The 24,947-nt window shown below is 52.9% G+C and overlaps 8 protein-coding genes across 8 annotated transcripts; 3 read left to right on the plus strand and 5 right to left on the minus strand.

Annotated features, from left to right (window-relative positions):
• Positions 1–303: 303 nt before the first annotated feature.
• Positions 304–1,677, minus strand: PV07_02747 (uncharacterized protein). The gene is made up of 3 exons (XM_016389378.1): positions 1,337–1,677; positions 1,032–1,277; positions 304–963 (listed from the first exon to the last, which is right to left on the minus strand). The coding sequence occupies exons 1-3, from the start codon at positions 1,478–1,480 to the stop codon at positions 316–318; spliced, it is 1,038 nt and encodes a 345-aa protein (XP_016251280.1). The 5' UTR covers positions 1,481–1,677; the 3' UTR covers positions 304–315.
• Positions 1,678–1,847: 170 nt separating this feature from the next.
• Positions 1,848–3,209, minus strand: PV07_02748 (uncharacterized protein; the record flags this gene model as incomplete). Its single annotated transcript, XM_016389379.1, has 2 exons — positions 1,848–2,621; positions 2,683–3,209. The coding sequence occupies 2 exons, from the start codon at positions 3,207–3,209 to the stop codon at positions 1,874–1,876; spliced, it is 1,275 nt and encodes a 424-aa protein (XP_016251281.1). The 3' UTR covers positions 1,848–1,873.
• A 1,288-nt stretch (positions 3,210–4,497) lies between these two features.
• PV07_02749 (uncharacterized protein) lies at positions 4,498–5,673 on the minus strand (the record flags this gene model as incomplete). The annotated part of the gene is made up of 1 exon (XM_016389380.1): positions 4,498–5,673. One exon carries the CDS (start codon positions 5,671–5,673, stop codon positions 4,498–4,500), a length of 1,176 nt encoding a protein of 391 aa, XP_016251282.1.
• A 744-nt stretch (positions 5,674–6,417) lies between these two features.
• Positions 6,418–6,699, minus strand: PV07_02750 (uncharacterized protein; the record flags this gene model as incomplete). The annotated part of the gene is made up of 1 exon (XM_016389381.1): positions 6,418–6,699. The coding sequence occupies one exon, from the start codon at positions 6,697–6,699 to the stop codon at positions 6,418–6,420; it is 282 nt and encodes a 93-aa protein (XP_016251283.1).
• Positions 6,700–7,409: 710 nt separating this feature from the next.
• PV07_02751 (uncharacterized protein) lies at positions 7,410–8,045 on the plus strand. The gene has a single exon (XM_016389382.1). It carries the CDS (start codon positions 7,453–7,455, stop codon positions 7,972–7,974), a length of 522 nt encoding a protein of 173 aa, XP_016251284.1. The 5' UTR covers positions 7,410–7,452; the 3' UTR covers positions 7,975–8,045.
• A 9,279-nt stretch (positions 8,046–17,324) lies between these two features.
• PV07_02752 (uncharacterized protein) lies at positions 17,325–21,123 on the plus strand. Its single transcript, XM_016389383.1, has 7 exons — positions 17,325–18,197; positions 18,250–19,197; positions 19,255–19,635; positions 19,695–19,929; positions 19,993–20,049; positions 20,105–20,398; positions 20,463–21,123. The coding sequence occupies exons 1-7, from the start codon at positions 17,389–17,391 to the stop codon at positions 20,679–20,681; spliced, it is 2,943 nt and encodes a 980-aa protein (XP_016251285.1). The 5' UTR covers positions 17,325–17,388; the 3' UTR covers positions 20,682–21,123.
• A 197-nt stretch (positions 21,124–21,320) lies between these two features.
• PV07_02753 (uncharacterized protein) lies at positions 21,321–24,484 on the plus strand. The gene is made up of 4 exons (XM_016389384.1): positions 21,321–21,851; positions 21,900–23,493; positions 23,607–24,295; positions 24,351–24,484. Exons 1-3 carry the CDS (start codon positions 21,510–21,512, stop codon positions 23,846–23,848), a joined length of 2,178 nt encoding a protein of 725 aa, XP_016251286.1. The 5' UTR covers positions 21,321–21,509; the 3' UTR covers positions 23,849–24,295; positions 24,351–24,484.
• Positions 24,485–24,617: 133 nt separating this feature from the next.
• PV07_02754 (uncharacterized protein) lies at positions 24,618–24,803 on the minus strand (the record flags this gene model as incomplete). Its single annotated transcript, XM_016389385.1, has 1 exon — positions 24,618–24,803. One exon carries the CDS (start codon positions 24,801–24,803, stop codon positions 24,618–24,620), a length of 186 nt encoding a protein of 61 aa, XP_016251287.1.
• Between the last annotated feature and the right edge of the window lie 144 nt (positions 24,804–24,947).

The following is a 24,947-nucleotide window of genomic DNA, read 5'->3' on the forward strand; positions in this document are numbered from 1 at the left end:
GGGAGGGGCCTTCCCCCCTTCTAGTGGATGAATGATATGTGCTCGCTGCTGCCCAAGGGAGCACGAGGTCTCGCACATATCATTCATCAACTACTCACAAATAACAATTGGAGTCGTAGTGGTTGCTGCTAGACCCATTCAACTTCGGATTGAAGGGTCTAGCAGCAACCACTACGAACCAATTGTAGAGGGGGGAAGGTAAGATAGACGCCGAACCGAGAATTGAACTTTTTTGCCATTTTGAATATCTCTATCCTCCTGTTCGATTCGCACTGTAAGCACTTTCTTTTTGTTCAGTCACATAAACCAAGAAGTTCAGCCCAGTCTCTCTTTGAGTAACTGCTCACTCAGCCTCCACAAGCGCTCACCAAGCTCTTCGTCTGTGGCCTTACCACTTGGATCGGTCACTTTCTTGTCCGGCACGATATACTGCCCAGTGATACCTTTCTCCTCGATCTCCTGACTCGTCGCTGCATATAGCGCTGACCGGCAGCCTTGCGCAACCGGGTCACTCATGAAAGGCCTCACGAGCTTGTGGCCGACGACACCGAGCTTCCCGTACGCCTCTTCAGCTTGAAGTGGTTGGTCGGTCGCGACGGCGCCCGGGTGCACCGCGTTGACATAGACATTTTGACCCGGTCCGAAGCCCAACTGGCCACCATCGATCCGGCGCTGGAGAGCCCGTGTGGTCAAGATCTGAGCAAGCTTGGTCCGGTTGTAGAGCTTAGTAGGTCCGATGTCCTGGTTGATCTCGGCTTCGTTCTCGAATTGCACGTTCGCTTCCGCACCACGGTGCAGCTCTGACGACTCAAAGACCACACGAGATCCTGGAGTGGTTTGAAGCCGGGGAAGGAGTTTCAGCAGCAGGAGGAATTGCGAAAGGTGGTTGACTTGGAAGTGTGAATCGAGATGATCCTTGGTCTCGTTGTAGACTCCGACACCCAGGCCGGCATTGAGGATGAGCTGTCAGCGGTTGAATTAGTGGGAGCACTCTTGAGACATCTCGGTTGGTTGAGTGCCCGTCAACATACGCCGTGGAGCTTTTCCTGAGAATCCGCCAATTCATTGGCAACCTTCTCTGTGAACTTGAGGTCCTCGAGATCACACTTCACCCAATGAGCCTTGCTCGCATCTCCATACTCCTTTAGCTCTTCAAGTGCGGAATGAGCATGCTCCTCCTTGTTGGACAGGATGGTGACGCTTCCGGCATGATTCTGCAGCAGGTGGGCGGCAATACCAAAGCCTATCCCAGCGCTACCCCCAGTGACGATGTAATTCTGGTTCACAGTTGTTAGCGAGGGCATCCCACTATCCGAGGAGGTTGGGCAATACCTACCTTGCCAGACAAGTCGGGAATATCCGTGTCTGGATTGAACTTGTTGGTCCCCAGGAGAGACGACATTGTGCGGCTTTGGGATTTCCTCGCAAGGAAAAGAATGTTAAGCCTCGTATTGAGAAGAATCCTACAAGATACCCTCATCCGGGTCTGTGGCTGTAGCTTGGGCACTGAGACGACGCATGCCGACACATGGTGCAAGGTCGGATATCTGATTGTCCGCCATTATATACAGTGTATATGGCTTGGCCAGGATGAGAAGTCATGATGACAGTGTTAAGTCATGACTTGGGTTTGATGGATACACCATCCGACGACGTCAGATGTACCAATCGGGGTCGCAGGGAGCACCCGCAGCTCATCCCGCATTAGTTCCCCCCCTCACAGTCCGCATCTATCTCCCACCAGTTCACGTGCGAGTTGGGTTTCGGATCACTAACTGATACCCCAGGCATTGGTTGCCTTGGAATGTGGAGTCTCGGACGCCTCTATTTCGATCTCGCACCGATGTTGCGATGACAGTGAGACGCTCAATCTTCAGCCGGCGTGGGGCAATCCTGGTGGTCTCCTGGGACGACGGAATTCTTCCCGGATGCCCTGGCCATCATCAACAATGACCGGACGCTCCGACAGATTTCCATCTGACCGTCGAGGATTTGCTGGACGTATACTTGGTTCTGGCGGCCCAACAATCGCTGTTGGAACCCAGGTTCGGACTTTGTTGGCCGGGGTCGAACGTGGTGATGCTGTTCCAGAGTTGTCCGACTCAGAGTCTGGGCTCGACCTTCCCGACGAGACTGCTTGGCCTGATGGTATATCAGATCCAGGTAGATGCGGTGGAGGCGTTGGATTTTCAGCCGCCGGTGGATGTGCGGAAATGGTTAGAGGGATTACTGGAACGGACGGATTATCTGCGGTAGCTGAAGGTGTTTTGTGAACCGGCACACGGCGTGAAGAAGGTCCTGATCGAGGACCCCTGGGACTGCTGGGCTTAGGAGGTCGTGTGGGACGCCTGCCAGATGATCCAGAATTCCTTGATGTCGTCGGGTCGCTGGGGACGAAAGATGCAAGCCCTCTGCGGCCCAGGACAGCTTCGAGTTCAGGATGCGACGCAATATGAGATTGAGTCAAATGAAATGCCAGTGCAACAAGTTCTCGAGTCATCCGCAGCATTTCTTCCTGCCGGACTTGCATTCGTTTGCACTCTCTGGCGTTCTTTCTACACTCTCTTTCGGTCTTCTTGCAGCTCGAAAGCATGGTCTTGACTTGACTTGCATTTAAGGAACTGTTACATGAAAATCAGCACTCAGCATCAACACAGAAACCGATGAAACAGGCCGGCTTACAGTTGTTGAAGCAGCTCGTTCGGGATAGCTCCCTGGTCGGCATGCAACTGCTCGAACTTCTGAAGAAGTTGATAGCGATGTAGAATCGCCATGAGTAAGATAGCGCTAGTCTTGATGGAATTGAGTAAAGTGCAGATAGGTGACCAGTCCTCCTTGCGCATGAACCACCTCCAGTGAGCATACCATTGCTGGAGAGTTGTGTAGTCCCTGTCGATTCTCAGAGGGTCAAGCCTAGCCAAAATGTCATCAATTCTGTCCAAGGCTCTCCTCCCTGATGTGACGATGTGTTGCGCTATGTCTGATGTTTCCCTTTGCCTCAAGATATCGTCGTCAACGAAACGATCGTCCGTGACAGCGTCGTGGAACATGCTTAGAAGGGTGCTAAATGGTTCCACTTCGTCGTAGATCGCCTCGACGTCTTTCTTGGCGTACTTGAGGGTCCGAAAGCAGCGGCGAAGATCTTTGGAGACGTGAAGGAATTCCGCTGCAATAGTCAAAATGGCGGAGAATGCGCCAACAGGCTCCATGATAGGGTCAAATCAGTCACGGTCGTACTACCTAGTCGTCGGGCAGAGAAGAGGGACAGAGAACTTGCAAGGAAGGAAAGCCTCAGGAAGTCGACATTTCGAGTTTTCCCTTCCCAGAGGGATTGAGCATGGTTCCTCGGGGGGACTTATACTGATTTGTTTCTCCCAATCCAGAAGAAGAGGCTCATCTGCAAGCTCGTAACCGGTGAGTCCTGTATGGATCGCTTTCCACAAGGAGTCACCCGCATCCTCAGTGGCATTCCATTGGTGGTGGGCACGCTGACTACTGCCTTCCAAATCATAGATCATTGGGCGATTGAGTCCGGCTCCTAGATGCGGGGGACTGAAAGCGACAAGGAAGCCCATGGAAATGCAACGAAATGGAAATGGAAGGGAATCAACCATACAATGACTCCTGAGAACTGGCTGTTGTCAAGACTGTCTTGGTTGTTTCGAGCATTCCTAAACACCAAACCAGATGCGGCGCCCAGAGAAGACAATAGGTATCAGCCACAACTCAGAATACAACTCTCAGCCTCATTGCCATGCCGGAGCCCATTAGCGCCCACGCTTAGGCCGCGGGTCAAACAGTAGATGAGGGAGGCTATGCCTTTAGCGACCTCGAATGCGCCAGCTGGTAAAAAGAAAGCTGCCTGAAATGTCGATATTTGAACGATCAAGGATCGAAGAGCACCTGGGATACTCGTGTCCCTCCTTTCCAAATATATCCATCTCGGATTAGCTGTTTGTCTGGCAAGGAAACCACACCGAATCGTTGCAGGAGGGCCAAAAAGGCGAACAACCAACAATCACCCAGGGCTCCTTTTCTCCCAGATCAAGGATATATGGTTAGAGGAGTGGCCTCAAAACAAGCTTCCTGGTGGTGTATGCCCTTGGAGTTTCAATTCGCCACCCTTCTTCAAACGGGATAGTGGTCCATCGGCGCCATGTCGGAACTTGTGCTGCTGACTGTTATTGTCGTCGGATGTATGGATCAGGCGGAGTGTGCTGCGTTCGGCGACGTGCTCGCACCATCGCTCTGGCCGGGTGAAACCCTGGTGAAAAAGAGTAGCAAGACTCGCACATATTTGAATGCATTGCTGGCAGAAACTATTTCAGTGAGTTGAGGTACCCACCGCTGGAGTTTTTTGGTGGAGACAGAGTGTACATACTGGCTGGTCGATCAAAATCCATACCTATACAGAAGCAAGGCTCAGGCCATACGTTGTCCTGCCGTGGCTGAACTTTCGTCGTCCAAGGAAAGGGGTAAATGTGTCGAAATTTCCAGCTAACTGTACCATCGCTGTGCCACACACTGGAGCCAAGTCTCGATGGCACCGTGGATAGGATCTAGGATGGAATCGTGACTGACACCCTTAATGATCTTGGAGTTGAAGCTGACTTTCGATTGTGAAACAGCACTCGCCCAGCAGTCATCAAAGTGTCTTGACCCACTTGGGCGAATCAGAATGTCGTTTTCGGAATGTAGCGCATCGACGTGAAGGTGCTCAGAGTCGATGGTGCTATGATTCAGGCTTTTTTCTTGCTCGACGACTGCGTCAGCAAGAGTCCGGCTGTCAAGCCAGTCCTTGCCTTGCACAGTGCCGGTATTTCCTGTCGTGATCACCGTGTGCACGTGTTTCCGCAGATATAAAATGGCATCGTCCGCGGAGCCTTGAATATCTTCAGCGAACATGTACTTCATGACTAGGGCCTCCATTTCAGTAAGAAGAGCTTTCTCAAATGAATTTTCGCTGTTATTCCGACCATCGATCTCTCCAGTCGTGGTCGCGACGGCGGTGGCCGATTTGCTTTGAAATTCGCCACGCAGTCCCGAGCTGAACGCAAAAGTACGGCTGATAGCTCTAGCGCACGAAGGGAACTTGCCAATCGCCTGAAGCGGCAGCAGTGCAGCAACCTGCATCAAACGCGCACCACCTTCCTTCGGGTGGACCCATGGAGAAAGCAAGACGACATGAGGCCGTTTAGGGTGCAGCAATCCACGATGCGCCAGAAGAGTTGCGAGCAGGTACGGGCCTCCTCCAGAATGGGATGCTAGCGTGACATGTCTGATCCCCAAGTGATTTAGCAGAGCAGGAACAGCGGCGACCTGTACTGCCACACGTTGGTCTAGAGGAACTCGGGTGGAGCCACCAAGGCCTGGTCTATCCATGGAGATGATGCGGATCTTGAGACGTCGAGCAATGTTGGCTGAGCGACAGAGCGGATAACGCCCACCCAACAGACCACCGATAAAGAAGACGACGCATGGATCTGGATCAGCATCTCCGTCGTCGCCGTCACTCGATTTCCTGGTGCTACCTGGACGATATCCAAGGTCTGAGTAGGTGATTCGTAGATCCTGTCCAACATTGGGCACAACGGAAGCAGGTAGAATAAAGGATCTGTGGAGGCGGATATCGCATAGTGTTTCGATGGCGAGGGTGCGGGCGTCGGCGACCATCGCTTCTTCAACTCAGATAGCAGAGACTCTCAAATCGACGGGTGGTCGTGTCCCCTCAGTGTCGTAAAGGGAGTCTCTCCTGCGCTGTTGTCGACAATCTTGAAGTGAGATGCCTACGATGCCTTGGACGAAGTCACAGAAAGTTACGCTGGTGCCTGGGTCCTCCGACCGTGCCGCTTTTAAACCATCACCCCACGGCCCACGTCTCCTCGTGCCTCGGTCACCCGTGTCGACTTTCCATGAATGCGAACATAATGCCAACCCACATACTGCCTCAGACTCTCCATCTCATGCAGCCTTGTCAACAACGTGTCGTCTCTATCAGGCTCCCTATCAGCGAATCGACATTTTGTGTCACGTGTCGTGTCGTATGAATTGACTTAGGACGGATACGGACTAGCCTGTCTTGGCGCATCTGACCTATGCAGTTCAACTATTTCAGAGAACACATTAAGCTGATTGAGAGTATCACACAGTGTTATTGGGCCGTTTGAGAAGCCATTGAGACTCCATTGCCCTTGTTTTGTCCTCGCGAGCTCGAATAGATCCTCGATGTCCGAGTAATATGCAAGACATCCTAATCGGAATTCGGACCGACTCATTTACAGGCAAAAGGCACACTCTGATCTCGTCCATCTCAAGTCTAGCAGTGACTGGGTAGCCACTAGCTACTAAATCGTCTGGGAGTAGGTCGGGCGCTGCTTCTGGTACTTATATTCCTGTAAAGCCCACCGCCTCCCCTAATTATGGGACGAGTAGGAGCAGGACCAAAAACACAACTATTAACTGGAATATGGAGACCTCAACTTCAGGAACGAGCAACTCCACGTCCTGGACCTTTATTTCCACGAGGACGACCGGGACATTGCGTCCGAGCGTGAGGATAAGTGCAAGCACCGAGTCACTCGGGAGCTTGATTTCGACCAGCTCTAACACCCTAGTCTCGACCTCCAGGTCCATTCCTTCTTCCTCGTCCACCACTACTTCATCCACGCCCAACTCTTCCTCCATCAATACTTCGTCCATATCCAGCTTTGCATTAATTCCCAGTATTCAATGAGTCTCCGTACGAGGCTGACATAAATCCTCGGATGCACAGAGATTGTGCCTTCCGCTGAGGAGGGATACCTGACTATCACCTATGCATCGTTCAGCCTATGTATAGAGCGTTGCGATGACGAAAACAGCTGTTTTAGCTTCACCTATCAAACCTGCATAGGATCCTGCACTTTGTATGACGGCGTGGTGTCTAATACCATTACTGGCAATAGCGACTATACGTCGGGACAGGATTTTGGTGCCAATGGTCCGGGAGATTGCATTTAAACTCCTTTAGCTAGAAAGGGCTGAGAAAGGAGACTGGGTGGAAAGAAGCAAGAACTGGGTTGTAAAGACGACTGATGGTTCATGATGCTGCTGCAGGTGGACCGAGCCTCCTTCGACAGCCATTTTGTACCACGCTGTCTCAACGGCTGTATATGTGTCTGATGATCTGCCCCCGTCAATTAGTCTGCACGTTTGTGGCGGTTGTCTAGCGAAGCGTCATCCTTGACTCATTCTATACATCCAACGTGTCGCTCTGCTCAAAATACCACATGGTTCAGGTGGCTTGCCTAATCGAATCACTCAGAAGCAAATAGAACTGTGTAACGGGAGCCTACCTATCCTCTGTACTATATAGTGTCCTTTGGTTCTCCAACATGAAACTTTAATCCATCCCTCCATGAAACCCAGCTCGTTTGACGACAGCACATCCTCATTACAACAACCACACACACAATGGCCGATCCTGCTGAAACTCTGACCGGCTCCTGCCTCTGCGGGTCATGGCGATACACGGTTCCCAAACAACCGATCAAGAGCATCATCTGCCACTGCAACGCCTGCAAAAAGTGGACGGGGGGATCTTTCATGCCCAACGTCCTGTTTCCCAGCTCCGGCTTCGACCTGAAACCAGACGAGGCGGTTTCTCCGCCGCCGCAAATGACAACGTATGCAGACAAGGGCTCCGACTCGGGCCGCACGGTCAACCGTCACTTCTGCGCCACCTGCGGGAGTCCGCTGTACTGCTCAAGCTCTCTCTCCCCGGAGATGATCTCGGTGCCGAGCGGGTCCATCGATGGACTGCTGGGTGCATCCAAGGCGGAGCATGCGAAGTTGACCGAAGAAGAGCGCCTGAGGGGGCTGGCTCCAGAGATGGAGTTTTATTGTCAAAGAGCGGCGCCCTGGGTGGAAATCAAAGGCAAGACCATGAAGCTTCACGGGATGGGCGACTCGGGACACGAAGGGGACAAATCCTAGCTGTTACAGTGCATCTTTTTCCAGAACTTAGCGGCTATAGCCATGACGAGGCATGCCGATGCCGAACTCCCATTGACAACTCATTAATATGAGTCAACTTCTAGTTGCCGCATCTATCACACATGTCCCTTCTCTCTCTCCCCATCAGCAGTTGTTTCTCCTCTTCCGCCAGAATGGAATCCTTAGGATTTGGGCGCCTGGCGGAATTGGTAAGCTCCGGATTCCCTGCAATTCTCCCCTTTTACATTGGTGGGCGGAGGTTACTCGCTCCGAGTAGTGGGTCACGCGTCCTGACTCCACCTGAAGGCAGCCAAATGCTCTAACTGAGCAAATGGCTATATTAGAGAGATACAGTCGAATGAGTCCAGCCGGAGCGGTCCTGTCTGCGATGGTTTTGAGGCAAGAGTCCTTGCTCGCTGCGGGTTGCTGTGTAGAGCGGAACGGCGATCATGGCCGGCCTAGTTAATCCTATATCAGAACCGATCGCTGATGCTGAGCAAACTGGGCGTCACGAATCAAGCACCGACCTTCCTATCACTGATGTCGAGAGACAGAAAGTATCATCTGTTGACGAGAAGACGACGCGGTCCGATACCATCGCCGCACAGCATAGTCAAACAGACACTTTGGAGTCCAGGAGGAGCGCCTTACGAACGACCCTTCTCATGCTCGCACTATGCGTATGTATACTCACCTCACGACCTCTTGAGAAACATGTTCGAGGTCTGACAACTTTGGCTACAGATTTCAGTGCTTCTCGCCGCGCTCGACATAACCATAATCACCACTCCCTTGCCCTCCATATCCTCACATTTCCATTCAAGCACGGGGTACGTCTGGATCGGTTCAGCCTTCCTGCTTGGAAGTGGAGCTTCGGGCCCTACGTGGGGAAAATTGAGTGACATATTCGGTCGGCGACCCCTTCTACTCTCCGCGGCTGCGGTCTTTCTACTCGGCAGCGCGCTGTGCGGTGCGTCCCAGAGCATGGCAATGTTGATTGCGGGGCGTGCTATCCAGGGTATAGGGGCCGGGGGCCTGTTGACCCTGGTCAACATTGTGATTGGCGATCTCTTTTCTCAAAGGTGAGGGACTGGTGAAGATTGTTTTGGGCTGGATGTTTGGCTTATCGTCTTGCAGGGAACGCGGAGTCTACTATGGTATCATCGGCATGGTCTGGGCCACGGCGGCCGCCATAGGCCCCGTGATAGGAGGAGCCCTGACCGAGGAGGCGTCCTGGAGATGGTGTTTCTACATCAATCGTAAGCCTCCGTTGATTTCGTCTACGCATTCCAGCTAAAACGTTCTCTACCTCGCTGCAGTTCCGACCTCAGGCCTGGCATTCTTTATCATCCTCTTCACCCTTAGGCTGCACAACGAAAGGCCCCCGCTCATACCAGGTCTCAGGGCGATCGACTGGCTCGGAAGTCTCAGTATAACCGGCGGCACCACTATTTTCTTGCTGGGCCTACAGATGGGCGGCGTGATGCATCCGTGGAACTCGGCGACAGTTATTTGTCTGATCGTCTTCGGGGTCATTGCCTTCATCCTTTTCCTAGGCATCGAGTGGCGAGTCGCGCTCTACCCGATCATCCCGATGCATCTGCTGGGCGGAGTCCGGCAGCTGGCTCTACTGTCCCTCGTCTTCAGCCACGGCGCCGTCTTCATGCAGACCTGTTACTTCCTTCCGCTCTACTTCCAAGCCGTGCTGGGTGCAAGGCCTCTCCTTTCGGGGGTCTGGCTGCTACCGTATGCGCTGTCCCTCTCCCTCAGCTCCACCGCCACCGGGATCTACATCAAGACAACCGGCCGTTATTTCGACTGCATCGTATTTGGGGCGACGCTCTCCGTCCTCGGCCAAGGACTCCTGTACGACCTGCCCGCCTCGCGAGCTTGGGCGATGGTCATCATCTATCAGATTGTAGCGGGAATTGGCGCAGGGCCCAACTTCCAAGCCCCTTTGATCGCGCTTCAAAGCCTGGTGCCGAGACAGGACAACGCCACCGCAACCGCGACTTTCGGATTCACACGCAACCTTGCCTGTGCGATCGGTGTTGTGATCGGCTCCGCCGCGTTCGCCAACAAGATGAGCAGCCAGCAGCCGGCCCTCCAGGCGGCGTTGGGTGGTCCGTTCGCGGCACAGTTCTCCGGCGCCCGCGCGTCGGCAAACGTGTTGCTGCTGGCCAGCTTACCGGATTCGCAACGCCGGGTGGTCCGGCGGGCGTTCTACGAATCTCTCAAACCGATCTGGATCGAGGTCGTGTGCCTTGCCGCCGCGGGCCTGGTCGCGGTGTTGTTCATCGAGCGGCGGAAGAAACTGGACAAGACGCACGAACAGGTGCGCACGGGCCTCGAGGCAGAGGAGGAAAGAAGGAAGATTGCACAAGGTTTGCGAACCGAAGTGAAAGAGGGATAGAGGAACAGCGGGTCACCCGAACGACTCTCTAATCGTTCGGGAGCAGAGCGAAGGGGAGGGACCATTTCCGCTTGATGATTAGTAGAGGATCCCGCAGTAGTCTATCCTTGCTATACTCCACTATTAGAGGATTGTAGAAGACGCAGGCCAGCAATAGATGCCAGAATTCGCACAGCTCTACACCTGGAGATAGATCCATTAGCCCCTCCGAGGCCTCATCCCATGCTTTCATGCTTCCGTGCCGCCATCTCCTTAGTCAGGGAAAAGAAGGGACTCTTCGACGCCGTCAGCCTGATTGTCAAGATAATTCATTGAAGGTGCACAAGACGGCAGGTACTCTGGAGGCGGAAGGTGCGCCGCTAGATCTCCGCCACCGCCGGCGTTGTTCATATCGCGATCGAGGGTTAGATTGGGATTGAAATCTGGATCGAATGCCTCTGGCAACGCCAGGCCAAAGGTCGGGAGAGAACCGGCAGTATCCCGCCCCGACCAGTCCGGGAGCCAGTAGTTTGACAGCAATGAATCTAATGCTGAAACTGCGTCCGTGGAGGGTGGTGCTGAAGAGCCGTGGCTGGTTTGAGCAGCATTTGCAGAGGCATCCAAGGACATGCCATCACCGGCGTTCAGCGTGGGCCCGTGACCGACCCCAAGATACCTCAGTGCGAGCGAGTCCGAATCGTCCGCAGGTGGTTCGCGGCTGACAAATGACCCGTTCCGCCGGAGTCCAGGCTCTGGATGTGAGAGCGGGCGTCGGGATTCTGTCTCAAGGGAGAAAAAATCGAACGGCTGGATGGATTCCAGGCTCTGCGGCTTCTGGGGGTCTTGGAAATCCTCACGATATTCCGCGCCGAGCCATTCTTGCAACTGGGTCGCGACCGCGGAAAACTTCGCGGCCAGCCTGCAGCCCAGAGAAGCCACCTCGACGAGCTTCACGGTCAGCTGCTGGAGATAGAACGGCAACTTGGTCGCCCAAGGGTCCAAAATTTGGTGGAGATGGCCGTTGAGCGTCGAGGCCGAAAGAAAGATCTTGAGCAGCACAAAAGTGGCATAGAGCGCTCGAATGATGACAATGACCGGGCTAAACTGGAGGCTCCTGGGGGACATGGACAGAAATTTGTCGAGAAGAGAATGGGCCGAAGACAGGCACGCCGCAATTGAGGAGATGTGGTTCGAGGTGAAGGTGCCGGGGCGCCCGGCAGCTTTTCCCAGTTGCTTCTTCCTGAACTTGTCTATCGAATACGGTGGCTTGAAGTCTGTGGGATCATAATCGGCGTACAAGCCACCTTCGTGAAGGAGGCAAACATAATAGTGATAATTGATGCATAAGCATTCTGCGCGCCTTTGGTTAGAAAGTCAAGGTGATTGGCAAAACAAAAAGGCAACGTGTCGTACCATTCTTTATCGCCGGGGACAGGGCTTTCTCCCAATCCTGGAGTTGCTTGGAGCAGTTCTTGAGATTCAATTGTATCTGGCTTTCGGCGAGAGGATCAACGTGCGCAGGGTCATTCAGGCGCAGCGAGTCGGCCGATAGTTCCATGATACTGAGCAGCTTGGCCCATGCTGCGAGGTGCTTGTCGGTAGGCGCTGCATGGCGAGAGGATTCGAGCACGTCAATGCTGTCGGCCATGTAGGGAGTAAATTGAAACGCCTTGGGTCGATGAAAAGCAAGGGACACGCTTCTAGACAGTCAGCGGGAGGGTGGCATGTCGCGGGAAGACCCAGTCACCTAGCGCAGCAGATGTAGGATGCCAACAAGGTTCTCCGACCCTCGATACTCTCAGGGCACTCCTCACTCTCGTGGCGATGAGCATCTCCGTCACGGGTGTGCTTGTCAACCTTTTCGCTTCTCGCGTCCTCTGTCGACCTGTGCCCATTCTTTGCTGCGTGCTTTCCATCTAAGCCAAGCTCCGCGGTCATTGTGGCCGCCATGTGAAGGTATCGATAAAAGTTCAGCTCCTCAAAGGCATCTGGGGAGTAATACCAGTTCGTGTGGACGAGAATGGCCTGGATCAACTCGAGGGACCTTTCGGCGCGTAGGATGAGATGCTCAGCAAAGGCTTGCTGGACCTGCTGATGAAGTGCCATGCCGAGCTGTTCGTGAAACGTACCTGCAGCAGCAGCGAGGACAGCAAGGAACAATATGGGCTTCTGGAGGCGAAGCGAGGCCGGCGTGGTTTCTGCGGGGAATGCGACAAGGGGGCGATGAGGAAGCATTTGGCTGACGTATATGCCAAACAGATGGGCAGCCTCGTCCATTGTTAAAATGCCCATCTCGACGACGTCTCTGGGACTTGAAGGGCGAGGCGGAGCTGGGGCTACTCCCCATGTCTGGGGTTCTGGTCGATACAGGTTGGCACCCGGCTGTTCAGCAGCCGTCTTCCCTTTCTTCTGCTTTATCGTCCATTCTGCTTCGACGTTGTGGAGGGCGCTCCTCGGCATGCCTCCGTGGTTCTGTGGCGGCGTGGGTAATCCATCGGACTTCAAGAGGTCGCTCAAGGCTTTGACTTCTCTCTCAAGCTCTCTCACCCTTACATCTGTCCTCTTGGCCCTCGTCCGGCTGGGTTCTTTGAAGACGCAATCCCGTGACACATCAGCGCAGCGTTGGCATTGGCCCTGCAGAGCGGCCGTGCTGCCATCTGGCGCCGGTTGGCATCGAACTTTGAGCGCACGGCAACTTTCACAGGCCCGACTAGCATGCCTTGCAGACTTCTTTGATTTCTCTGGATCCAGACTCGATTCGGACAATCCCGGCATGCTATCCTTCATTTTGGGGGGCGTTCGTGTGTTTCAGAAGATCGCGCATCAAAGACCCCGAGCTTCTGTTCTCATAGCAATCCCCTGTACAGATTAAGCCGAAGGATTCAAACCACCCTTCGAGCTCTGAGGTTCTCGATATTGTCCTCGACCGTAGGAAGAATCAGACGCCAGCGGCGGCATTGAGGAAGTCTAGGAGAAATGACAGCTGAACGAAAGCGGCGAGGGACACTTCTGGCGGAGCCCGTTATACACACTGAGAGATACAAAGCTCGAGGTGCAAGCAATGGGCAGTTTAGTCAAGATAATAAAGTGCTCGTGCCCCTCTTCCCCTTCTAGGGAAAGTCGACATAATTTAAAGTACGTATTCGGCTTGAAGTAGTTACCTCTTATAGATTGAGCGATGCTGCTTCTCGAACGAATGCACCTTGTTATTGGACAAGTTCGGGGCTCGCGGCGGCCTTTGTGGCAGCAAATCTGAATAGTTAAAATTGCAGACGTTGTTGTCAATCTCTATCAGCGTGAGTTAGCAACAACCATTCATTGTCCTTGTACGCGTGCCAGGCGAGACGTTTTTGGCCCCCACGGCCTGCACCATCCAGCGATCGCTCAGCCGACTGGGTCGAGTCTCGCGTCAATGTGAAGTGAGCGGCGAGCAGGTTCTTCAGATTTCGCGGCTAAATTGGCGACGAGGGAAACCGACGCCGAGCTCAATTCGCCATCATCTACGAGGGATACTCAGCCGTTGGCGATAGCCCCGACGAAGATCCTATACTTAAAAGTCCACCAAAACCTTTCACTCTTTCCAGCTTTTCTGTTTTCTACCATTTCAGTACTCATCTAGTCAAACCAAAACCCTCTGTAATAATAAAGCGTCAGGAATAGCCCGGGTGGATATGCAGTGTGGGATGACACGCTCGGATTAGTGTATTGCTAAGTCCCGCCCGCAAGATTTGACAGGACTTGAATTCAGCATGAGTGGATGCTGGGACTCTCATGCTAAATGTGCCGCTCCTGTATTTCGAGTGTCTGGACGTCGTGGTATTCCCAATACTGCACTCCAGGAGAAACAGGGCCTTCATATCGTTCATCCCGCGTGACCTTCTCTAGCTTTTGACTCCAGCAGCCGAACTATTTTGTCATGGCCATGTTCTGCCGCCCGCATCAGCGCTGTCCAACCGAAGTTATCACTCGAAATGATATCAACGTCCCCTCGCTCGAGTAGGAATCGAACTACCTCCTCGCAGCCTGTCTCTGCCGCGTGCGAAAGTGGCGTCTGGCCGTCGATGTCCCTCGAATTAATATCGGCTTCCCAGAATACCAGTCGCCGAACTACCTCCTGGCAGCCACTCTGTGCCGCGTGCGATAACGGCGTCTGGCCGTAGATATCCTTCGAGTCAATCTCGACGTCAGTCCGCGTTCGTAAGATATATCGAACTACCGCCTCACAACCTCTCTGTGCCGCGTGCGATAACGGCGTCTGGCCGTAGATATCCTTCGAATCAATCTCGACGTCGTCCCGCGATTCTGTGATATATCGAACTATCTCCAGTCGTCCACTCTGTGCCGCGTGCGATAAAGGTGTCTGACCGTTGATGTCCGTCGAGTTTATATCGACCTTGCATTGTTCTAGTAGTTCCCGAACTGCGAATGCGGATCCTTCCGCCGCAGTGTACAAGAGTAGCGCTCGAAGGTGGTTGCTTTCGTTGCTCAACTCGGCGTCAATATCTTCCTCCAGCAACTGAGGAACCTCGTCGCTCTCACCAGCCAGAGTGACACTACCCCAGTCGATGTCAACCTCTGTATCCGGAATCTCGACGGCAGGGTCACCTGGGCCATCACTCTCATCGTCGGATGAACCTTGATCTGACAAGCTCACACGTGTTCTACTTCCCGGTTCCGAACCATCCTGAGAGAATATGTCTCGCGTCGAAACATCGGTGCCATATGCGGATGAACTACCTATTGAGACAGAATTGGCGTCGTGGTCGCGTATGGACATGAGCCGTATGGTCAGAGACATAAGACCCTGCAGATGAGCGACAACATGCCGCGCCATCATCTCGGTCCGCGTTAGCGCAGGCTCCTTGATGCCTTCAGACTCGGCCTGCTCATCGGTATCATTTTGGGTGGTATTGTCCAATGCCGATAAAGCCAGCTTTCCATTCTCGACGCTTGTTCGCGCACGCTTGGGGGAGCTCTCCAGCGGCGTCGGCTCCTGCTGATGTTTCCCCGGGTTCATGACTTTGCGTTGTTGGGCCGCGGCGGATTTTGAGGAAGAGACCGGATCATCTTCGACAGGGAGGCAACATAGGGGACACAATTCCGGCCGCCTCCGGACATGAACTCTGCTCTGGCGCACAATCGCTTCAAGTTGGGCCTCCGTGAACGGATGTTCTTCTTTCAGGTGCTTGTAGAGCTCTTCTGGGGCGTGGAACCCTCCCAAAACATCATGGCAAACGGCACAAACCCAGCTTGGTGCGGGGTATACGTGTTGGTGCCAGGAAAGGCCGTGTTCTGAATGCATATGTGCCTGCCATTTCGTGAAAGATGAGAACGAACATATCGGGTCCGAACAACGTTCCGATATGCAGACATAGGGTCGTAGATCTTCGTCGACATGTTTTCTGCACTCAAAATCAGCTCAGATTTGATCCAAAGGTGAGATCCCCGGATCATCAAGGGGCATACCTCCATTTCTCTCCCTCGAAATACCGCCGTTCACGAGTCTCAAAACACCACTCGCATGTTAAATAGCCAGAGTCGTTATTAGCTTGCGGGGCTTTAGGGTACCCCACTTGACTGATCTGAATCGATAGAGTTTCCTTGTGCCGAGAGCTGGCATTGGATGAACCACTCTTCATCTTTTGCTGAAATACTTGGCGATCAATCGAAGAAACCTCTGACGGTAGGGAGTTCTGTTCTCTTTGGACAGGCATCGACCGTGGCAGTTTTCCAGCTAAGAGACGACGTCGTAGTTCACTTGGCATTCGGGCCTTTGCGACCAGCCGTTCGTTTGCCTCCTCTTCTTCGATAATCGGTTGTAATGGGCTCGTCACCTTTTGCCGGCGCTCTTGGAGGACGGCCTGGCGACCTTGGCGAGAAGATACCTTGTCGAATCTTTCAGCCATGGACCTGCTGAGCAGATCCAATAGCTCATAGTTCGCGTCCGGATAGAGGCTCCTGAGAAAGGTACCAGCCAGTTCTTTGAAGGAGTCAACGTCTGAGACGTCACTGTATCTTCCTGCCATCAAGCTTCTCGTCGATGACTGACGAATGGCGATACCGAGGCGGTTCAGTCGATCGATGGCTCCATTGATGCCTTCCATGACATCTGTAGTAACCGCCGGTAAGTCATATTCTGGACCATTTTTTGAGGGCGAAGGTCGACTCAAAGATTTCTGGTGCCTAGGATCCTTGAAATCGCAAACTATTCGCTATGAAAACCTGCATCATCAATGATAAAAGGAGTACTGACTCTGTAATAGATTTTCTTTCAAGATGTCTAACAGTCGAAGGACAAGGTCTCGCAGGTCTGGATGATGCCTCAGTCTGCGATCCAGACAGACGCTTCGCTTGGCCAAAACACCCAGATATGCCGTCCATGACATGAATCGTTGATGATACTCCTCGAAGATCCTCAGGGAAGCTGCTCTCAACGACTGCTGTTGTAAGAGCACCTGCTGGAAGAGCGACTCGCATTCATCTGCGAGATTGTAGATAGCCTCGTCCTCGTCCTCGTCAGCAGATGTAGGCCCGGACGTCATGTTTGTGCGCAAACTTGGTGCTCGGAACAGATATCGAGAGGCCAAACGAGAGAATACTATGCCTGATGATCGACGGGTACCAAGTCGAAGTGGTGGTGGTGGCATTTGAAGGCCTCTGAGGTCGAGGCTGCGGGGCGACGCAGACAAGTCTGGCCAATGGCAGAGTTGCAGTGGCCCCGCAGTCCCGCCAAAGAAAGATGGCTGGGCTAGCGAGCTGAGTATCAGATGGAACTTCGCTCGATTATTCCTTGCACGTCTGCCCCCTGCCTCATCATCACCCCTTCGCTTGCAGAGTTTGCTGTCCGCATAGAACTCATTTGTGGCAGCTTTCATGTTCGCCACTATTGAAGTATTGCGGCTCGACCCGGTCCGCAGGCCTTCACTTCCATCAAAACAGCCCCGCACATTCAGCCGACCTCGACTACATATGCGGCCTCAGGAGAGCGTGGGGTACCATCAGCGATAGAAAGACCGCAGAAGATGGATCTGAATGCATCCCTTGAGTGGCGACTACTCCAGGGCTTTGGATCCGGTGTGGTCGGCAGGCTTGCAAGATATAAGCGTCAGCGTGGGAACGATTCTTATGCCAAGACTATTTCCGCGCTCGACAATAACCTCGCGTTCCTCGAGACAGAACTGCGCCTTGTGATTCAGTGGGAGGTATCTCCTAAATTACCGGAAGATACGTACGTCGAACTTCAGGTTAAGCTTCAGAGATTGTGTGATGCGCTCGAGGGAGCCGTTAACCTCGCCCTTACTTCGTCACGCAAGGCTGCTGGGCCTAAACTGGGAGAAACGGCTCGACTCACACAGGAGGCTGGAGACATTGACCTACAACCGCAGCAAGCCAAGCGCTATCCATATCTACGAAACCTGTGGGACTACCTGAATGACGGGTCAGAGAATGCCGACACGTTCGACTTGGATTTGGCCAGTGGTCCAAACCCAACATTGTTCAAATTTCAAGGGAGCTCACAGGTAAAGGACGCCTTGGATGCAGTGTACGAATGCAATGAAGCCTTATTGCGGCTCTGCAAGAACGCACATAGCCCTTCGCAGCATGAAATCTCCCTACCTATCCAATCGACAATTGGCGACCACGCCCAGAAAGAGGAGCGCACAAAGGAAGTGCTCAAGGCTCTCTTTGTGTTGTTCTCCAGCTGCAATGCAACTCATGAGGTATTGCTTTATGTATCAGACTGTGGCCAAACTGAGTCAACTCTCGACATGTTCCTTTCTTGCTGCTCACATCCAAGGAAGTGGCAGGAAACCAAGTGCTTGCCATACGAGTAAGTTCCCGTTAAGAAAAGGTTCCTGCTCTGGCAATAACACATGTAACAGCGATCGATTCGCCGTGAGCGAGATTCACGATATCTGCCAGGGCCTCGAGACCTGGACAGAGGGCAGATTGTTCCAAATACTTCACGAACATCATGGTCTATTCAACGCCCATGATGATATACCGCCAAAATCTAATCTTAGAGTGACTCCGGTGCAATCTCTAGATCACTTTATAAAGACTGGAGCCTTTCTTCGCACTCACCGTGATAAATCTCGACCACTGTATTTCTTCGATCTCAAAATGAAGCAATCTTTAGCTCTGAAACTCGCCAACTGTCTGATGGCATTCCTTGACTCGGAAACGACTTCGCCAAGCTGGGATTCTGCGAAAGTATTTCTGCTAGCTCCATCAGGGATGAATGCACAAGACCGACTTCTCTACGTGACGTTCAAGAGCGGCAACTGCCATTGGCCCAACGCTACCGTTGGCTTTGCTGACCCAGTCTTGTTGGCTTTTGCCAAGCTCTTATTAGAAATCGACCTGGGAAAGAGAATCGACCTGGAAGAATCTATGTCGAAGCTTGAGCAGTGGGCCATCCTTTGTGAACGGGCTTTCGAAGCCGAACGAGCGGGCAGCGGCCTTTACGCCGAGGCAGTCAACGGATGTCTATACCTACATCGAGACCTACAACCTACTGATGAAGACCCCAAGGCAGCTCTACGCAAGGCTGTATATCAACGAATCGTGAGCCGGATCGAAACAGCGCTGGCTCCTCTTACGAAAGATAGGAAGCGACGTCGATCTACGTCCAGCAACGATTCGACATCATCTACTCGCGACGAGGCTAGAAGGAGCAGCTACAACCCGGCTCGATCGGTGCCTCTATTTATGAATGACAGTTCGTTGCCCTACCTGTCTAAAAGACGGCGACATCACCTGCCCATGAAAGGAAAATGCATTGAATTGCAGAAAGAACGGACTCAAAATTCCAATGGTGGCCCTGCGAGGTGAGTAGAATTTAAGCCCCTTCCAAGGGATGTCCAATGTCCAAGTAACAGAATTAGATATTCAAACTCGGGTAGACTCACCGTCTTCCGAGCCCGTCAGGTGGACTTGCAAGACCAGGTTCCAATCTCCAAAGTCATCACTGATATCATATTCAAGAAACTTAGTGATATCGACAGAACCTCTACCAAATTCACCGTAGAAGACATTACGCGCTCGTCAGTCAAGTACTCCGCTTCGAAGTCCGGCAAGAAAGGAGCAGCGCTGATCGCATTCCGTGACGTTGTCCCAGCCACATTCCAAGCTGTGACACGGAGCAGCAACAGTGTGGTCTTCTCTGGAGACAGTGATGACGACGAATTATCAATGGATGTTGACGCCAATTTCATTGGAGCGACGCAGTTACACGAACCTGAATCCAAAGCTGACATCGTCGCCGAGTGCGTTACCTTGAACCCTAGTGTTTCCCTTGTAGAGAATAACTAATCTTGATCTACAGCATCGTCGCCATCCACGGTCTCAACGGCCACCCATATGGAAGTTGGCTCAGCAAGTCTTCGAGGCCAAAAATGTGGCTCAAAGACTTTCTGCCTGCAGACATACCAAGCTGCCGCATCTTCATCTATGGTTACAAGTCCAATATATTTGACGAGAAAACCCATCCACGACATGAACTTTTCCATCAGGCTGAGCGACTCAACGCGACGCTAAACAACATCAGGACTGCAGCAGAGGTAGGCCAACTAGGTCAAAATCTAGTGATAATGCCCTTGGGATACCAGGCTCATAAGTGACAGTCCAGACGACCTATCATCTTCCTCGCGCACAGCTACGGAGGGCTGGTGCTGGCCCGGGTTCGTTGCCAGTCAATCGAGCTCTCAAAATGTACATCACTGACGCTGATGCTAGACACTCATCGAGGCACGCACGCGGCAGCGGCCCCTCCTCGAGGCCACGATCGGCCTCTTACTCTTTGCCTGCCCAAACCGTGGTTTCTATGTCCAAGACATCCTCGACACCATGAGGGCCGAGGACGAAGAAGCTGGGAATGCCGCTATGCCAGAGGACAAAGCCGATGCCCTTGTCCGGCGCCTCGGAGAGGGCGACTTCCGCAACGAACTCGCACCCTACCCGGACGTTATCAAAGGAAAGCAAGTGTATACCTTTATCGAGACGCGAAAGACCGAGACGGTGACAAAATCTGTACGTTTTCAGGATCTACTTCTCCAGTGAGGTTAGGTAGCCGGGTGACTAACAGAGGATCAAGTCAGGGAAGATCCGCCGCGACGGTGATCTGGTCATGGCAGCCGGCCCAAATTCAGCAATCCTTGGACTTTCGGGAGAGAACGAAGAGGTTATACCTACGGACAAAAATCACTCCGACATTGTCAAGTTTGCGTCGAGGAGCGACGAGACGTATGAGGATGTCAGATGTCGGCTACAGGCTCTTGTTAGCAAGGCGGAATCAAAGCAAGAGCTGTTCTAAATAGGTGGATGGCATGTTTTCGCACTTCACGGGTAAGGAGTATCCACTGAGGAAAACGACTAACTAGATTTCTTTGCTTTGAAATTGAAGAGGCGGGTTCCTGGCATTACGATGGCGTCGCAAGGGTCAAACCCCTAAATTTTTGTCGAAGACAGGCAATCATAAAGGTAGGGTTAGCCGACGTTCGTGAAATATGAGCCAAGGCTTGCGTTGGGAGTATACTGTACGGAGTACAGTCTCATTCGAGAGGCGAGATCACTTTAGACTGCTGCAACTGGTGAACGGCGGGCGGTTACACTCCTGGCTGTGCGAATGGGGATAGCCAGAGGCGAAGACAGGGCTACAGCACAACGCAGATATTCTGCTCGATAGGTGGTGAAGACGTGCATGTATTGAGATATTGCCAGATAAAACGCTGGAAGATTGTATGTTTCAGGGATGCCTGTTTCTGCTGTATAGAAAAGAAGATTCCAGAGATCTCGTACATGATATGTTGACGCCGATGAGGATGAGCTGTGTCAAGAACAGCATACCAATGGCCCCTTTTCCCCCCTGACGAGGCTGAGGCGATTTTCCTTAGCGCCGATTCGGAGAAAGTTGAAGCCACCTCTCGCCTCGACTTTTTGCGGAGTGAAGGACGCACGAGCCACTCCAACTCAGCGACAACTTTTCCTCTTCCCTATTCCCTCGTCGCTCGCTGCCTTTGAGTGCCTTCTTTCTTCGAGGACCGTGCCTGATCAACCTTCCTGTGCTTAGGGGAACATCACCAAACTTTAAGCAGTCGAACAGCGCAGCCCGAAGCGGGTTGCGCATTCAGATCAGGTCACCATGTCCTCCGAATACAATTACGATGACCAGGGTCAATTTTTCCCTTTCTTTATGCTGACCATGGCCGGCTTGGTCACAGTACCTCTCACGTATAACGTCCTGAAACCATCCACAGATCTCGAGCAGACCGCATCCCGAGTAAAATCAGATTTCAAACCCCAAAATGTGGATCTCATCGAAGCGCAGAGGAGAAGACGGAAGAGGCAGAATCGCAAGACAAAACGAATCATAGCGGTGGTCTTGGGATATACGTTCATGGCTTACATGATCTACCTGATCATTGTCACTCAGAGAACGGTACCGAAGATGTGGGATCCGTACGATATCTTGGGCGTGTCAAGGGTATGTCGATGGATATAGGTCCTACACCAGATGCTGACAATCGAACAGAGCGCGTCGGAGCGGGAGATTGACAAATTTTACAAGAGGCTATCGCTCAAGTTTCACCCTGACAAGGCCAAACCCGATTCCTCCAAAAATGAGACCATGGACGATGTGAACAATCGATGGGTAGAAATGACAAAGGCATATAAGGCATTGACGGATGAAGAAATCAGAAACAACTATCTCCAGTATGGCAACCCCGATGGGAAGCAGTCCACGAGTATAGGAATTGCGTTACCGAAGTGGATGGTTGAGGAGGGCAACCGCTGGTTTGTGGTCGCCTTCTACGGCATCCTTCTTGGAATCATCCTCCCGTACACGTTGGGGAAGTGGTGGTACGGAACACAGGCCCTCACAAAGGACAAAGTCCTCCATGCCAGCGCTGGGAATTTGTTCCGAGAGTGGAAAGAAGACATATCGGAGGGCGATGTGGTGGCAGCCACCAGCGTCGGCGAAGAATTCAAGGAAACGCTGAAAGGCCCGAGAAGTGATGCGGGAGCTGCAAAGGTGGAAAGCAAGGTCCTCGACAGCTCTGCTCTCACCGAAGCAGATAAAGAACGATTGAAGGCCATCGAAGACCCCGTGCGGCGGAAAACGTTAGCCCTGCTCTGGGCATACCTGGCTCGGATCGCCCTGGAAGACCAAGAACTTGAAAAGGAGAAATTCGACGTTGCGCCAACCGCTCTCTTGTTGAACAATTCCTTCGCTTCAATGACTCTTCCATTTGGCGTGGTGAAGCCCCTCCTTGCCTCCTACCACACTTCTCAGAACATCATCCAAGCCGTTCCACCATCTGCATCGGCAATCCTTCAACTCCCCAACTTCACTCCCGCAATCGCCGAAAAGATCATCAAATCGTCAAAGTCACCAATGACGTTCCAAAAGTTCATGTCCCTCCCCCCTACGGCACGAAGACAATTGTGCTCTGATCTCACGGACCAACAATACAACCAAGCCATGGCGGTTGCCGCTCAAATCCCCCACCTTGTCATCGCCAAGGCGTTCTTCAAAGTCGTTGGCGAGCGTGTTGTCACGCCTGGCTCCTTGGTACAACTGGTGATCAAAGCCCGCGTCATTCCTCCCGGTACACCAGAAAAGGAAATCCCGCCAATCAACCCACTGGATCTCGAGGATATTGATCCGGACGAGGGAGATCTGGATGCCTTGCACGGTCGAAAGCCGGCGAAGTCGAGGAGAAGGAAACTTCCAGACGGCTCCTATGTTGAAGACGACGCGAAAGAAGGGAGTGTACAACCGCCTTTGGCACATGCGCCCTATTTTGCAGCGGATCACGCCCCCAGATGGCATGTCTTCCTCGCAGAAGCCCGTACCGGCCGCATCTCTGTGCCACCATTCACATTTACCAGTTTCGACCGACCCATCTTCCACCCCGACACCGGGAAACCCACTTTTAATGTCGTCACACTGAAATGTTCCTTCCAGGCGCCACCGCAGGTCCACGCCTTCCCGTTCATCATGCACCTAGTGTGTGATAGTTATATAGGTTTGGACGACAAGGTAGAGGTCGTGCTGGACGTCAGAGACCCCAAGGAGGCCGAGGTGGTGGAGAGTGACGACGACATTAGCGAACCCGAGGAAGGTATGTATCATCTCGTCTGCTACTCCATTCGCACAAGCATCGCATGATCCAGCATCACAGAACAAGGACGGGGTGAAGTGAGCAACGCTAACGATCCCTTCCTTTCTGCACAGATTCCCTCGCGGGCCAACTCCAGGCCATGAAATCCGGCGGCCTGACCGGCTCTCCCGTGACGTCGAAGAAGAAAAAGAAGAGGGCCTTGCCCGCCGACCCGAAGGCGGTCCCTGTGGCCCAGACCCAGGGCAGTACCGTTCCGGAAGCAAGCGATGACGACGAGGACGACAGCGACACCGAGGGCGAGGATGACAGTGACACCTCCGACACCGACACCGAGACAGAAGACGAGGATTCATGAAAAGAGCACAAAATGGAAGGGGTCCTTCCGTGAAGGTTCTATATTGCGTTGCATTGCACTGCCTTGCATTGATTAAAACTTGTCCTACCTCCTTCGGATTTTTGAGGGGTCCAGGTACTCGGGGCGACTTGCTGCTTGCCTGTTCGCTTGCTTGCTTATCTTGTCATTTCCGTGTTGAAAAGAGGCTCGAGGCATGAAGGGCGCATGGCGTATGGTCATCTCCGGCTACGTCTGATACGAATGAATCCATGGATACGACCAGGGGGGATGAACTACAATGGGAGTGTTTCCATGTCTGGGTCTGCGGTCTAAGTAGGTATTGGAGCAAACTGGCGTGCAGGCAGACTGGGAGCCGTGTACGTAGCTAGCAAGGAACGAATCCGAATCATGTTGAAATGGGCGAGAGACATTGAAGCTCGGAACTCCTCGTGTTGTATTATGCTAAAGGTGAGAGGCTGCCTTCGCTTCCGCCCAGCAAAAAGTGCAATCTAACCACAGACAGCCGAAATCCTTTCTGGTGTGCAAACAGCTGCCATGTGTCCCCATGGTCGATGCTTTTTGGTATGACTTTGACTTTGGCTTGGAGAGAAATGAAATGCCATGTAGCTCATGTCTATGGGTCCAGCTCCTTCCGACCACCTCAACACTAACACTGTGCTGAATACTGCCCTGCTTCTTGGTTCCTATTCTCTGCCCCGCCTCCGTTTTGAAGAATATGGTTATATTCCCGCATCTCATTCCACAGTTCTTGCAAATCACCCTCCATCGATCACTTCTTCCCAGTCACGCTGTTGGCCATCTGATTCATGCGCTCCTGGATCTTCTCCCGACCATCGTGCATGTACTGGAGAGTCTTCTTGTACTGGCGATCCTGGGATTGGATGGACAGCTGGGTGACCGCCAACGCGCCGACACCGAGGAGGGCACCGACGCCGAGGATTGTGCGGGTCTGCATTGTCGCTGCTTGTTTGTTCCTTGTCTTTTGTATGAGGTGGTGCTGAAGTTGCGAGTTTGTGTTCGCTGATTTGTTCAGTAATCGAGGCGGACGAGTAGGCGCAACGGACTTGATTGTTGGGGTGCGTCGAGGGCAGGAGTCTAG

This window comes from Cladophialophora immunda (genome assembly GCF_000835495.1).
Source record: "Cladophialophora immunda strain CBS 83496 unplaced genomic scaffold supercont1.2, whole genome shotgun sequence".
NCBI lineage: Eukaryota > Fungi > Ascomycota > Eurotiomycetes > Chaetothyriales > Herpotrichiellaceae > Cladophialophora > Cladophialophora immunda.